Below are 12,476 nucleotides of genomic sequence, written 5' to 3'. Positions count from 1 at the left end.
TCTGCAGAGGTGGACAAAGTCTTCCTTAGTGAAAGTAGCATACAGATAGCCTACTACTGGTCAAATATTACTCCGTTACAAGTAAAAGTTGTAAATATTTTTTACTTAAGTAAAAGTACAGAAGTAGGCTACTCGTTTTTAAAAGTAGGCTACTTAAGTAGGCCTATCAAAAGTAAAAAAGTAAATGTCAATGCATTGTTTTATTATTGTTGTATGTAATACTTGCAGTACCTTATGCCTCAGAATCTATGCATACCCTCATATCAATATCAAAATTATTTCTAGAACACAGTTCCAGTGTGGGATTGAATGTGAGATTGAATAAGTGCACTCAATAACGTCTATATTAATGGTTTCGGACATCCAAATGGCTGTTCCCTCAAATAGTGCCCTATTTAAAGTTTTTCAGTTCTTAGTATAAATATGTTCGCCTTACTGTTATCTATAAGTTAGTGTGCTCCAAAACAACGACAAAATTCGCATTTAGAAGACCAAGTTAAAAATGAAAATCAGGTTGAGGTCAGAATCCAATGTCAGATTGACGTTAATCTCCAACGTTGGACAGACGTTATATTGTGTTAGAAAATGACGTCAGAAACCAACATCAGTCGAGTTCTGACGTCAATCCGACTTTCATTTCCAACCAAAATGCAACCCCTGCAACAAAAATCGTCCCCTGACTGACGTTACTACTTTCTCCTCAAGGACCTTGACAGAAATTTAGGGGAGTAAAAAGTATGATAGCTATTTGTCTTTCAAATGTAGTGAAGTTAAAGTAAGAAGTTTCCAGAAAAAATAATACTCAGGTAAAGTAGCCTACAGATACTCAAAAAGTATACTTAAGTACAGTACTCAAGTAAATGTACTTTGTTACTGTCCACCTCTGTTGGTCTGTCATTGCGTAATGAGATACCTCTCAAAACCAATTGAAGTGCCTTCATAGATATTTTTGGGCATCATCATGCGCGACGAGTCAGCTTAGATTCCTACAGAGGGCGCCTGTCGGCTCAGATACTACATTGAGCTATTACAATCTCTGAACGTTGTGTTTAGTCAAATAGTGATCACAAACCACTGTATTTTGTCCGTCGTGAACAGCTCTGAGAAAAGTCACACCATGTGACAACGCTGTTTTGGTGCTCTTTCAGTAATTATACTGACAAACTAAGCGGAATTCATTTGGAAATACACTGGAGTTGAACTAGCAGAATACAGTGGAACAGTCAGTTTTTCCGGGGGTAAAAACTGTGAGCTACGAGGTAGTTAATCGGTGGCTATGCTTCTGTTGAAGTCAAAAGCCTGCATTATTTCAGTATATTTTTTAAATGAATCGTGTTTATCAACCGAATTCCTGGTGGACAAAACTACATTACCCATGATTCTGCAAAAAGTCTCCACCAATCAGAGAATAGTTCAAAATAAAACACCCAGAATAAATCTCCCTATCTACCATTTTTTTACGCGGAAGTAAGGTGTTTTCGGTGAATGTGCGAGACTTCCGATTTATTATGGGAAATAACGAATATTTAAAAGTGCATTAAACTGTAAAACTGTTTGCGCTACAAACCAGCAGGTTTATAATTAAGACAATACATTAAAATAATATGGTAAGTATACCAGTTTGCAATATCAAGCAGCATAACGAGCTGTGTTTTAGGCTACAGCTTAAAGCTAAAGATTACTGGAAGCGAATGATACTGGAAGCCAGACACAATAACATTTCAAATGGCCGATGCCTATTCTTAACTGAAAAATAAGGTGGATAACCTCTCAAACTTTAAAACAATACTTTTAAAGGCCTAACTGTCATTTGCATTTTGATTGTGTCGTTTGCAATGCATCATGGGATTGTAGTTCTTTCCCTCGTCTTGTATCTTTGTCTTTTTTTGTCTGATTTTCAAATACATTTTGTTTCAAATCAAGGTAGCTCATCTGGGGTGCGTTTCCCAAAGCCAAATATGGCCGCAAGTTCCGTCGTTGCCAATAGAGTTCAATGGAAATTGCGATCATAGTTGGCCAACGATCCAATTGAATATGCTTTTGGGAAACGCACCCGTTTCGTTTGGTTCATTGTTTCTGATGCATTATCGATTTTTCTTTTTTTTTTTCTTTTCTTTTTTTTTTTAATGGGGAAAATTCAAGGAGAGTATATGGGGAGAGTATTTTCAAAGAACGAAGGCCACTGAAAAAAGTAGGGGTGCACAGTTGTTGCATTCATAGATAATAAATAAATACATATCTATGGTTGCGCTATTATTATTCTGACTCGTTCGTGACCAATAAGAGATCAGTTTTGAGCCACAAAGCCCCGCCTATTCCGAGATCCACGTTCTCACGAATTGACATTCTATCCGTTCCTAACATTTCTGTGATTTTGAGACACAGCTCTGTACATGAACAACCAAAGACACCCTGAATCATTTATTCTCTTCTAATGGATGTTACAGAAAGGTTTTAACTGTGGAGATCCGCGCCTCTTTCCTGCCTTCATGTCAAGCCTTGGGAATAGTGTGTATTCCACATTTCCCACTCTCTGCCCCTAGCTTGTCCATGTCGCTCCGGCGCTTTTCGGGGCTCACGGAGAGCTCCGGGTCTGCCGAGCCGAGCAGGGAGTTGTTCGAGGCCTGCCGAAGCGGAGACCTGGAGCGGGTGAAGAAGCTCGTGTGCCCGGAGAATGTGAACAGCAGGGACACGGCGGGCAGGAAATCCACACCGCTGCACTTCGCTGCTGGTGAGAACCACTGTGTAATTTATTCTATTCTATTCTATTCTATTCTATTCTATTCTATTCTATTCTATTCTATTCTATTCTATTCTATTCTATGCGTTTTATTTTCTAAAACAATATTATGTTTTCTATTTCTTACTGTATTCTATTCGTTTATTTTCTGTTCTGTTCTATGATTCTATGCTATTTGTATCATCGTCACTAATATATTTTATTACTGTACAGTTTATATTATTTCCCCAATACAATTGTATTTACATATCATCATTAATAATTAATCAACTAAAAAAGACAAAAGCTTCTTAGCCTTATTTATAGCCTACAGGGTTTTTGAGATTACTGAATATTTTTTTATTTTTTTTGCTGATGTTAGTGTTAAATTAAGTTGGCTATAAGAACACCATGTGCAAATGTTATTTCTGGAACACTTTGAAATCATCATTGTCATCGTTATTGTCATTGTATATAATTATAATTATTTATTATATGTACATATACACTGTTACAATATATATATATATATATATATATATATATATATATATATATATATATATATATATATATATATATTTATATACACTAAACTACTAATACAGGTAACACTTTAAAATAAGGTCCCAGTACTAGTTAAGGTTAACATTAACTAACAATGAACTAACAATTTGTTACAGTAGCCTATTTATTTATCTTTGCTAAGTAACATTGGTTCATTATTTGTTCATGTTAGTTCTGGTCTATTAAATAATATCAAATGATTTTAATAATGTATTAGTTGTGAAATTATATAAACTAAGACTAATAAATGCTTTAGAAGTATTTTTCACTGTTAGTTCATGTAATTAATGTAGTTAAGAGATAGTTCACGCAAAAATGAAAATTCTGTCATTAATTACTCACCCTCATGTTGTTCCAAACATGTAATTTTCATTCATCTTCTAAACACAGATGAAGATATTTTTGATGAAAAATCCGTGTATCATTCGTTCAGTTGCGTAGCTGTCAATAGAGGGACAGAAATCTCTCAGATTTCATAATCCGTGTATCATCGTTCAGTCGTTTTTTTATTTTTTTATATTGAAAATAGAAAAATGAGAAAACAGTTCTTTTTCGTTTTTTAATTTTTTACCAAAAAAAAAACGAAAAACAAGAATTCAGCTTGATTTTTTTTTTGATTTTTTTTTTTTGTTCTGACGTAGAAAAATGAATAAACAGCTTGAATATTCGATTTCTACAAGTGGGCGGGAATGAAACGCCCCTTTCCTCTGATTTGTCAGCCGAAGATCAAACTGTTCCGTCTTCAGTTCTTCCTCAGTTCCGCACAGCAGAATAAAAGTCCTCCGCTGCTGCAGCTAATGTGCGGATTCTTATCTTGTTTATTGCAACGACATTTCATCGTTTTCTCATCAAACAAATAGACTAAACGAATGGCTTGACACAACTTCTGTGTAGATATAAATTCACCAACGCTTTGCATCAGCTTGGTAAATGACGGCTGTTAGCATGGTCTCCCTCGCCCTGTCGCCCAGTAAGTTTAAAAAAATAATATAATTAATTGTAAATTTAAATTATATATTTTAAACACTAATACAAAAAGGAAAGAATAATGCATTGACTCGCCTATATAATAGGCTTATAACGTTCACGCAGGAACTGCCATTAAATCAAAAAACGACTGAACGAATGATACACGGATTATGAAATCTGAGAGATTTCTGTCCCTCTATTGACAGCTATGCAATACCACTTTGATGGTTCAAAAAGTTCATAAAGAGATCGTAAAACTAATCAAAATGAATTGAGCGGTTTAATCCAAATTTTCTGAAGAGACTCGATCAGTTAATGATTAACAGATTGAATTTAGCCTTTTATTCACATATTCATTCATCAACTCACACATCAGTTGTGGTAAACAGAAGCTCAAGCATGTTCGCTTCACGTGCGAGAACTAATGAGGTTCATTCTTGTGTTACAGCACATTTGAGCTTCAGCAAGAACCAATGAGGTTTGTTATCGCACGTCAAGCAAGTTCGGTTGAGCTTCTGTTTATGTTCGCTGATCAATGTTAATATGTGAATAAAAGACAAAATGAAATCATCATATAAAGCGATGGACTGTTCTGTGGCAGGTTTTGGCCGTAGAGATGTGGTGGACTACCTCCTTCTAAACGGTGCTAACGTGCACGCCTGCGATGATGGTGGTCTCATCTCGCTGCACAACGCCTGCTCTTTTGGTCATGCTGAGGTCGTCAACCTGCTTCTGCAACACGGGGCCGATGCCAACTCCAGAGACAACTGGAATTATACCCCACTCCACGAGGCTGCCATCAAGGGCAAGATCGACGTCTGCATTGGTAAAACCTGGTGCCTCTCAGACCTTCTAGTAACAAAGTTTACACTATAATTTACATGCATTCATAATAACTTGTTTTGATGAAAAAAGTACGTCAAACGTGGATCTCATTGGATGTAGAATGTATAATGCTGTTTGTGTCATGTTTGTCATTGGTAGTTTTACTACAACATGGTGCTGAGCCAACCATCCGAAACACTGATGGAAGGACAGCTCTTGACTTGGCTGAAGCTTCCACCAAAGCTGTGCTGACCGGTGAGTGAGCTCTTGAACCTCCTAAAGCTCTAGTCCACAGTCAGATTCAATGTGATGAGAGAGGAAGACTGGCTGCTGGGAAATGATACAAACTCATGCCTCATTGTACAATGCAAACAGTAATATATAGCATAGCCTACATAGGCTATATAAGTTCATGATATTTGTTTTCATTGCCTTTAAAATGTACATTTTATGGAGGACATCATTGGCCAGCATGTGGAATAAAATTTTGGTAAATGATGGATTAAAATGAATTCTTTTTTTGAAATCAATATTTAAATTGTTTTAATGAATCATTTGGGGATTTTTTTCCCCCCATCTGTTTAAAGGATTAATCGAAAAAATAATCGACAGATTCATCGATGTTCAAAATATTTTTTTTAGTTGCAGCACTACATGAGATTTTTATTGTTTTTTATTACATGTCTTTCTGGAATACTTGATTCTTATGCTGCCTTCACGTGCTATTGACAATTTCCTACTTTTCCACTTCTGAAGTTGTAATTACGAGCTTGTCGCGCTCCAAGTGCTTTGTTGTCGGAGAGAACAGAAATGAGAAAAACAGGTTTATTCTTGCCCTTTTATTGGGAAAATCTTATTAAAGCCAAAATTATGTTTAGTGTCCCATTCATTGACAACCATATAAACCTTCACCGCGCTATCTAGATAGTCAGTTTGCTGACAATTCTGGAATTTCGCTCAAATACAGGCTGTTTTCGCTGTGTACAGTATAAAACAGACAATATGCTTCAAATGGTTATTCATAATGTAAACATGCACTACTTTAACGACAAGACAAGGCGATGGAGCTGTTGTGTTTAAAGTTCCTCCGCCATGTTTAAAGTTTATGGCCCGCCCAACACTGGAACTTTGGTATCAAAATTATCCTAGAGCTTCCTAGTACAACTTGAGAGGGCGTTCATGCACAATTTTTAACTAGGAAACTTGTATTTACGATAACTTAGAGTTATTCCCACAATTCTCATTTGTTTTTAAGACTGTGTTTAATAATTGCCAATTTACTCAAGACTGGTATGTTCTCCTGGTGGCTTGGCTTTTCATTTGTGCTCAAACGAGATTGCCATTTATGTTAATATACTTAATTCTTTCTTAAATCTAGGTGAATATAGAAAGGATGAACTCCTCGAGAGCGCAAGGTAATAACAATTTAAGCTCAATATTGTTCTGGAGACCTGAGGAGAGATGAATATTGCAAAGCTAAATTGCTGTCGTGACTCGCATTGTTCTTTTAATTGACTTGCTGCTCAATGCTTTTATACAGAAGTGGAAATGAAGAAAAACTGATGAGCCTCCTCACACCATTAAATGTGAACTGTCACGCTAGTGACGGAAGGAAGGTGATTTATTAAATTATAGTTCATTTATATTTAATCAAGTGTTGCCTCAAATTTTGCCATCTGTTTGACAGTGGGACTGTTAATGTAAAACCATCTTCAAATGTTCTCAACATTACTGAGCCACTCAAATAAAACGTAATGTAGCCAGACATTTCATACAGTATGTAATAGTTCTAGGTTCTACATGCATCTTCATTTAAATAATACTTTGCATATGTGTTTCTGAATGGATTGTTTGTTGGTTGCAGTCCACCCCTCTGCATCTGGCGGCGGGCTATAACCGTGTGAAGACAGTGCAGCTGTTGTTGCAGCATGGAGCCGACGTGCACGCTAAAGATAAAGGGTGCGATGTCTGTGTTGAGTGTGGCTTAAAGTGCTGTACAAGTTAAGCTCTATGCTGTCAGTTAGCACAGAAATAGATTGCCTTCAGTTTGTAAAAACAACAAATAAAACTTCTGTTTACAGTAATGCACTTAAAATGGATGTAAGATGCTCCACAGGCATAATTCCAGTCTCTTTTTACTGGCTTTACCTACCACCATTATAGAGATGTACAGAACCATAATGGCCTCTGCTGATTCTGCAGCCAGTGAGATTGCTTGCTCAACATTTAAATTGGAGGCCGACTGATAGTGGATTTGACCAATAACGATAACTAGTTTGGCCCATGCTGGCCGATAACCGATTAATCTACACAAACGCTATATATCATTGAAAATAGATACGTAACATGAATTGTATGTCTCTCTCACTTTATTTCCTTCTTTTTTAGAATACTTGATTATCTAATCAAAATAACAAAATATGTATTACAGTGACGATAAAAAAGAGCTGAAATTGAACGCGTTTCTGATATGTTTATATGTTTCTGTCGGCTGCATGACGATGCAGTTTGCTTTCTCACATCACTAGCTTTACATATACAACTTTGCTGGATAAATAATGCATTAAAGCGACCATTAAAGCGACCAGTGGGTCGGTCTTGCTTGTCACATTGTGTAAACTGCTTGAGGTAGGCTACTAGTAATGTTAGCGTCCTCGAGCGTTCTCCACTAATGCAGCATCTAGTTAACAAATGAATTACCTTGATATGAAAACAGTGTACTGTGTACAAACCTTTTCATTGTCTGTTTTAAATCTGCATCTGAATTGTCCTGCTCTGTGCAGCGCGCAGCCTCACATGTAAAAACAAACACCACGAGGCGTCAGTGATAGTTTTTATCTCGCCTCTAGAGGCCGCTCTCGTACTGTATAATGACAGTGCACCCTTCTCAGCCGCTCCAGCAATGGACACATTCCGGAAAAACTATCGGTATGGATTTTTGCCGATTAATCAAAATCGATCAAACGGTTGACCTCTAATTTAAATAGTCTGGCTCAGTGTTCTGTTGCACGTCACCAGAGTTCCTCTGAAACCCTCCACCTCCCCCAGCTCCACCTGCCTAGATCTGCTACAGGATTTATCTATTCATTAAGCAGCAGCATATCTTACATGCTCACATAGTATGAGTTTTCATGATCAAGAGTTGTCATGATTGAAATATTATTATATATTAATTTATTTAGATATTGGCCATGCAAATAATTTTCAGCCCACTGATATCGTCCAGAATTTTAATATTGGTGCATCCCTAGTAAATTTTTTTTTTGGATGTACAGACAAGGTTAATATTCAATTCTATTACATTAGTCTCATGTTAACTTAACTTTAACTTGTGGCTATACTTTTGGAACAGTGCGTGTATCGTCCCCTAGACTTAGCTGTAAACACATTTTTTGTTTGTTCTTGCAATCTGAGGAATGTGTCAAATTTGACTTATCTTTGAACCCAAAACATTCTGATAAAAACTGTAGTCTTCTTTCATTGTTGTAGTCACTAAACCTATCTACACTATCTTACACTTGGCCTTGTGTTTACAGTGATCTTGTGCCTCTTCATAACGCCTGTTCATACGGTCACTATGAGGTAGCTGAGTTGCTTGTAAAGGTATTCACACGTTTTTTGTCTGCTTTCTTGTTCTGAGTTCTTTCATTTTAGTTGACGTACACTCCATCTTTTCCTTCATTCCGCAGCATGGAGCCTGCGTAAACGCTATGGACCTGTGGCAGTTCACACCTTTGCACGAGGCAGCCTCAAAAAACCGAGTGGAGGTCTGTTCTCTCCTGCTCAGCTACGGGGCCGACCCCACCTTCCTCAACTGCCACAACAGGAGCGCGATGGACCTGGCCCCGAACACCCTGCTGAAAGAGCGTCTGGCGTGTAAGCGTGTGACTGCTACTAAGATCAGCTAATGTTTTGTTTGCTGCGTAAATGACTGATGGGGCGTCTCTCTCTGTTGCAGATGAGTTCAGAGGTCACGCTTTGCTGCGGGCGGCACGTGAGGCGGACATGGCCTGCTTTAAAAAACACCTCTCTCTTGAGACCATCAACTTCAAACACCCTCTAACCCAAGAGACAGCTCTAGTAAGGCTAGTTTTCTCTTTTTTATTATATGTATTATATATATATATATATATATATAAAAAAAAAAATTTCATTATAAGATTTTCAAGGTAAGATTTTTTTTAATGTTTTAAATGAAGTTTTCATTTATTTGATCAAAAATACAGTAAACATTCTAAAATAACTGTTTTCTATTTAAATATAAATAAATGTAAATGTAAAAGCAAAATTTTCAGCAGCAATTACTTTTCTGTTTTCAGTGTCACGGAAATCTTTCTAAAATGCTGATTTGTTGCTCAAGAAACATTTCTTATTATTATCAGTGATAAAAATTGTGCTCCTTTATATTTTTGTGGAAACCATGATACATTTATTTCAGGATTCTTTTATTAAATAGAATAAAATAAAATAATTATTTTGTCCAAAAGAACAGGATTTATTTGAAATAGAAATATTATAACATTATAATATATATATACACTCACCTAAAGGATTATTAGGAACACCTGTTCAATTTCTCATTAATGCAATTATCTAATCAACCAATCACATGGCAGCTGCTTCAATGCATTTAGGGGTGTGGTCCTGGTCAAGACAATCTCCTGAACTCCAAACTGAATGTCAGAATGGGAAAGAAAGGTGATTTAAGCAATTTTGAGCGTGGCATGGTTGTTGGTGCCAGACGGGCCGGTCTGAGTATTTCACAATCTGCTCAGTTACTGGGATTTTCACGCACAACCATTTCTAGGGTTTACAAAGAATGGTGTGAAAAGGGAAAAACATCCAGTATGCGGCAGTCCTGTGGGCGAAAATGCCTTGTTGATGCTAGAGGTCAGAGGAGAATGGGCCGACTGATTCAAGCTGATAGAAGAGCAACTTTGACTGAAATAACCACTCGTTACAACCGAGGTATGCAGCAAAGCATTTGTGAAGCCATTTGTGATGTTTTCTTGGCACACTTTAGGCCCCTTAGTGCTAATTGGGCATTGTTTAAATGCCAAGGCCTACCTGAGCATTGTTTCTGACCATGTCCATCCCTTTATGACCACCATGTACCCATCCTCTGATGGCTACTTCCAGCAGGATAATGCACCATGTCACAAAGCTCGAATCATTTCAAATTGGTTTCTTGAACATGACAATGAGTTCACTGTACTAAAATGGCCCCCACAGTCACCAGATCTCAACCCAATAGAGTATCTTTGGGATGTGGTGGAACGGGAGCTTCGTGCCCTGGATGTGCATCCCACAAATCTCCATCAACTGCAAGATGCTATCCTATCAATATGGCCCAACATTTCTAAAGAATGCTTTCAGCACCTTGTTGAATCAATGCCACGTAGAATTAATGCAGTTCTGAAGGAGAAAGGGGGTCAAACACAGTATTAGTATGGTGTTCCTAATAATCCTTTAGGTGAGTGTGTATATATATATGTATGCATTATACATATAATGGTATAATGTCTTTACTGTCAAGTGAATGCACCCTTGTTAAATAAAAGTATTAATTCCATTCAAGGTAAGGCCTTTTTTTCTGGAAATATTTTCTTATTTATAATCACTTTTTTTTTAAAGACTATAGACTTTTTACAATGACTATAAAAAGCATATTTACAACTATTAAATCCTGTTGAATGAGCCACGATTGAAGAGGTTCAAAACATAGCTGATATGCACACACCTGTGAATGCTACAATTAAACACAAACCTTCTAAAGAATTGAGATTTGTATAGATCTTCAAGTGAATAAAAGAGGTTTCTGTGATTGTCTTTGATAGCATTGTGCCTCCACGTCGCCCTATCCCAAGAGGAAACAGATCTGTGAATTGCTGCTCAGAAAAGGAGCCAACGTCAATGAGAAGAACAAAGAGTGAGTCAGTCGCGTTGTTCGGGTTTGCAGAGGGTGTCTTAATGATCGTGTATCATATTCAGTAATGGCTTCTGGATCTCTGTCTTTCACACAGCTTCCTCACACCTCTGCATCTTGCTGCGGAGAAGTCCCACAATGACATCATCGAGGTGTTGGTGAAACACCAGGCGAAAGTAAGTGAGATTTTTCAGCTGCAGTAAAACATTCAGAATTAAACATGGGCTCAACAAATGTTATTTTAGCATCACAGTTCTGTCAGCCTTTACTTATGCCATCAGGATGAAAATACTTGAATATGTGATTCAACACATAACAAATTAATAACTCGAATGAACTAACAAATTAATAATTAATACAAACTATTCAACTACTATAAGTATATCCACCCTTACAAACAGTACACTCACATTTACATTGTACTATATAGTGCTATTCTATACTATATAGCAACTCCTTAATTGTTATATCATCAAAAAATTTAAACTATTTAATCGCTCTGCAATATATTAAAAGTTAAATATAGTATATCCTGCTTTACCTGCATACATACAGTATGCTCACGTAAAGCAAAATATATTATACAGCAAATCTCGGCTGCGTGATTCATATCTTCGTAAAAGGTAAACTGTATTATCGCAGAGCTCTCTTTATAAAATTGTATATATATTTTTTACATACATACAGTATACTCACATAGGGTGATATATACAGTAATATATAGCAAATCACAAACGCTTGACTTATTTTGTTGCAAAAATGTAGCTATACTATGACACAGCTCTTTATGTAACATTCACTATATAAGTATGTCCAACTTTATCCGTATGCATACAGTATACTAGCGTAAGTCAAAAAAAAAAAGATATACATATATATATGAAGAGTTCAGATGCAAAAGCCTCTAAGTCCCATCTGAAATTTTCTTGTAAGCTTGTATATTTAAGTTATGTAATTTCACTTAAATGACAATTAATAGGTCATTTGCATTGCCATTTAAGTGAAATTATTGAACTTAAATATACGAGCTTGATAAAAATGATCATTCTAAAAGAAAATTTCAGATGGCACTTAGAGGCTTTTGCATCTGAACTCTTCATATATATATATATATATACTGCTTGATTGCATGTACCGTTGCAAAGTGTAAACTATATTTTACCCCAGCTCTAATCTGCTAAATGCAACTCTAAGGCATGAAGATATTAATATTTTTATAAACATTAACATCCAGATTATCTGTAAAGCTGCATTGAAACAATGTGTATTGTGAAAAGCGCAATACACATCAATTTTACTTGACTTGTGATTGAACATGAAATCAAAATCCATTTTTATAATACAGATTTCATCAGCACACAAACCAGTGACTTCCCATATCTCAACCCCTACATGTTTTGTCTTGTTGAATATCCTGTTTCAATCGTAAATACATGAAATTATTTTGATATGCCCCTCAGTTTGTAAAAA

At 36.4% G+C, this 12,476-nt stretch overlaps 1 protein-coding gene across 2 annotated transcripts in view; it reads left to right on the top strand.

Moving 5' to 3' along the window:
• Positions 1-2,302: 2,302 nt before the first annotated feature.
• LOC309484947 (poly [ADP-ribose] polymerase tankyrase-2) overlaps positions 2,303-12,476 on the top strand; it is a 28,310-nt gene continuing 18,136 nt past the window's right edge. Inside the window, exons 1-11 of one of the 2 annotated variants that reach the window (XM_082151485.1) lie at positions 2,303-2,731; positions 4,857-5,081; positions 5,240-5,335; positions 6,459-6,495; positions 6,621-6,696; positions 6,945-7,039; positions 8,617-8,683; positions 8,770-8,956; positions 9,039-9,160; positions 10,918-11,009; positions 11,104-11,182. In XM_082151485.1, coding sequence (XP_082007611.1) covers positions 2,551-2,731; positions 4,857-5,081; positions 5,240-5,335; positions 6,459-6,495; positions 6,621-6,696; positions 6,945-7,039; positions 8,617-8,683; positions 8,770-8,956; positions 9,039-9,160; positions 10,918-11,009; positions 11,104-11,182 — 1,257 coding nt within the window. In that variant the 5' untranslated portion in view covers positions 2,303-2,550. The remainder of the gene's footprint in view (positions 2,732-4,856; positions 5,082-5,239; positions 5,336-6,458; positions 6,496-6,620; positions 6,697-6,944; positions 7,040-8,616; positions 8,684-8,769; positions 8,957-9,038; positions 9,161-10,917; positions 11,010-11,103; positions 11,183-12,476) is intronic. The other variant, XM_082151484.1, reaches the window with a different exon arrangement.

This window comes from Leuciscus leuciscus, assembly GCF_965113295.1.
Source record: "Leuciscus leuciscus genome assembly, chromosome: 21".
NCBI classification, from domain to species: domain Eukaryota; kingdom Metazoa; phylum Chordata; class Actinopteri; order Cypriniformes; family Leuciscidae; genus Leuciscus; species Leuciscus leuciscus.
Note: the sequence above shows the minus strand (reverse complement) of the source record. Positions and strands in the feature narration are given on the sequence as shown.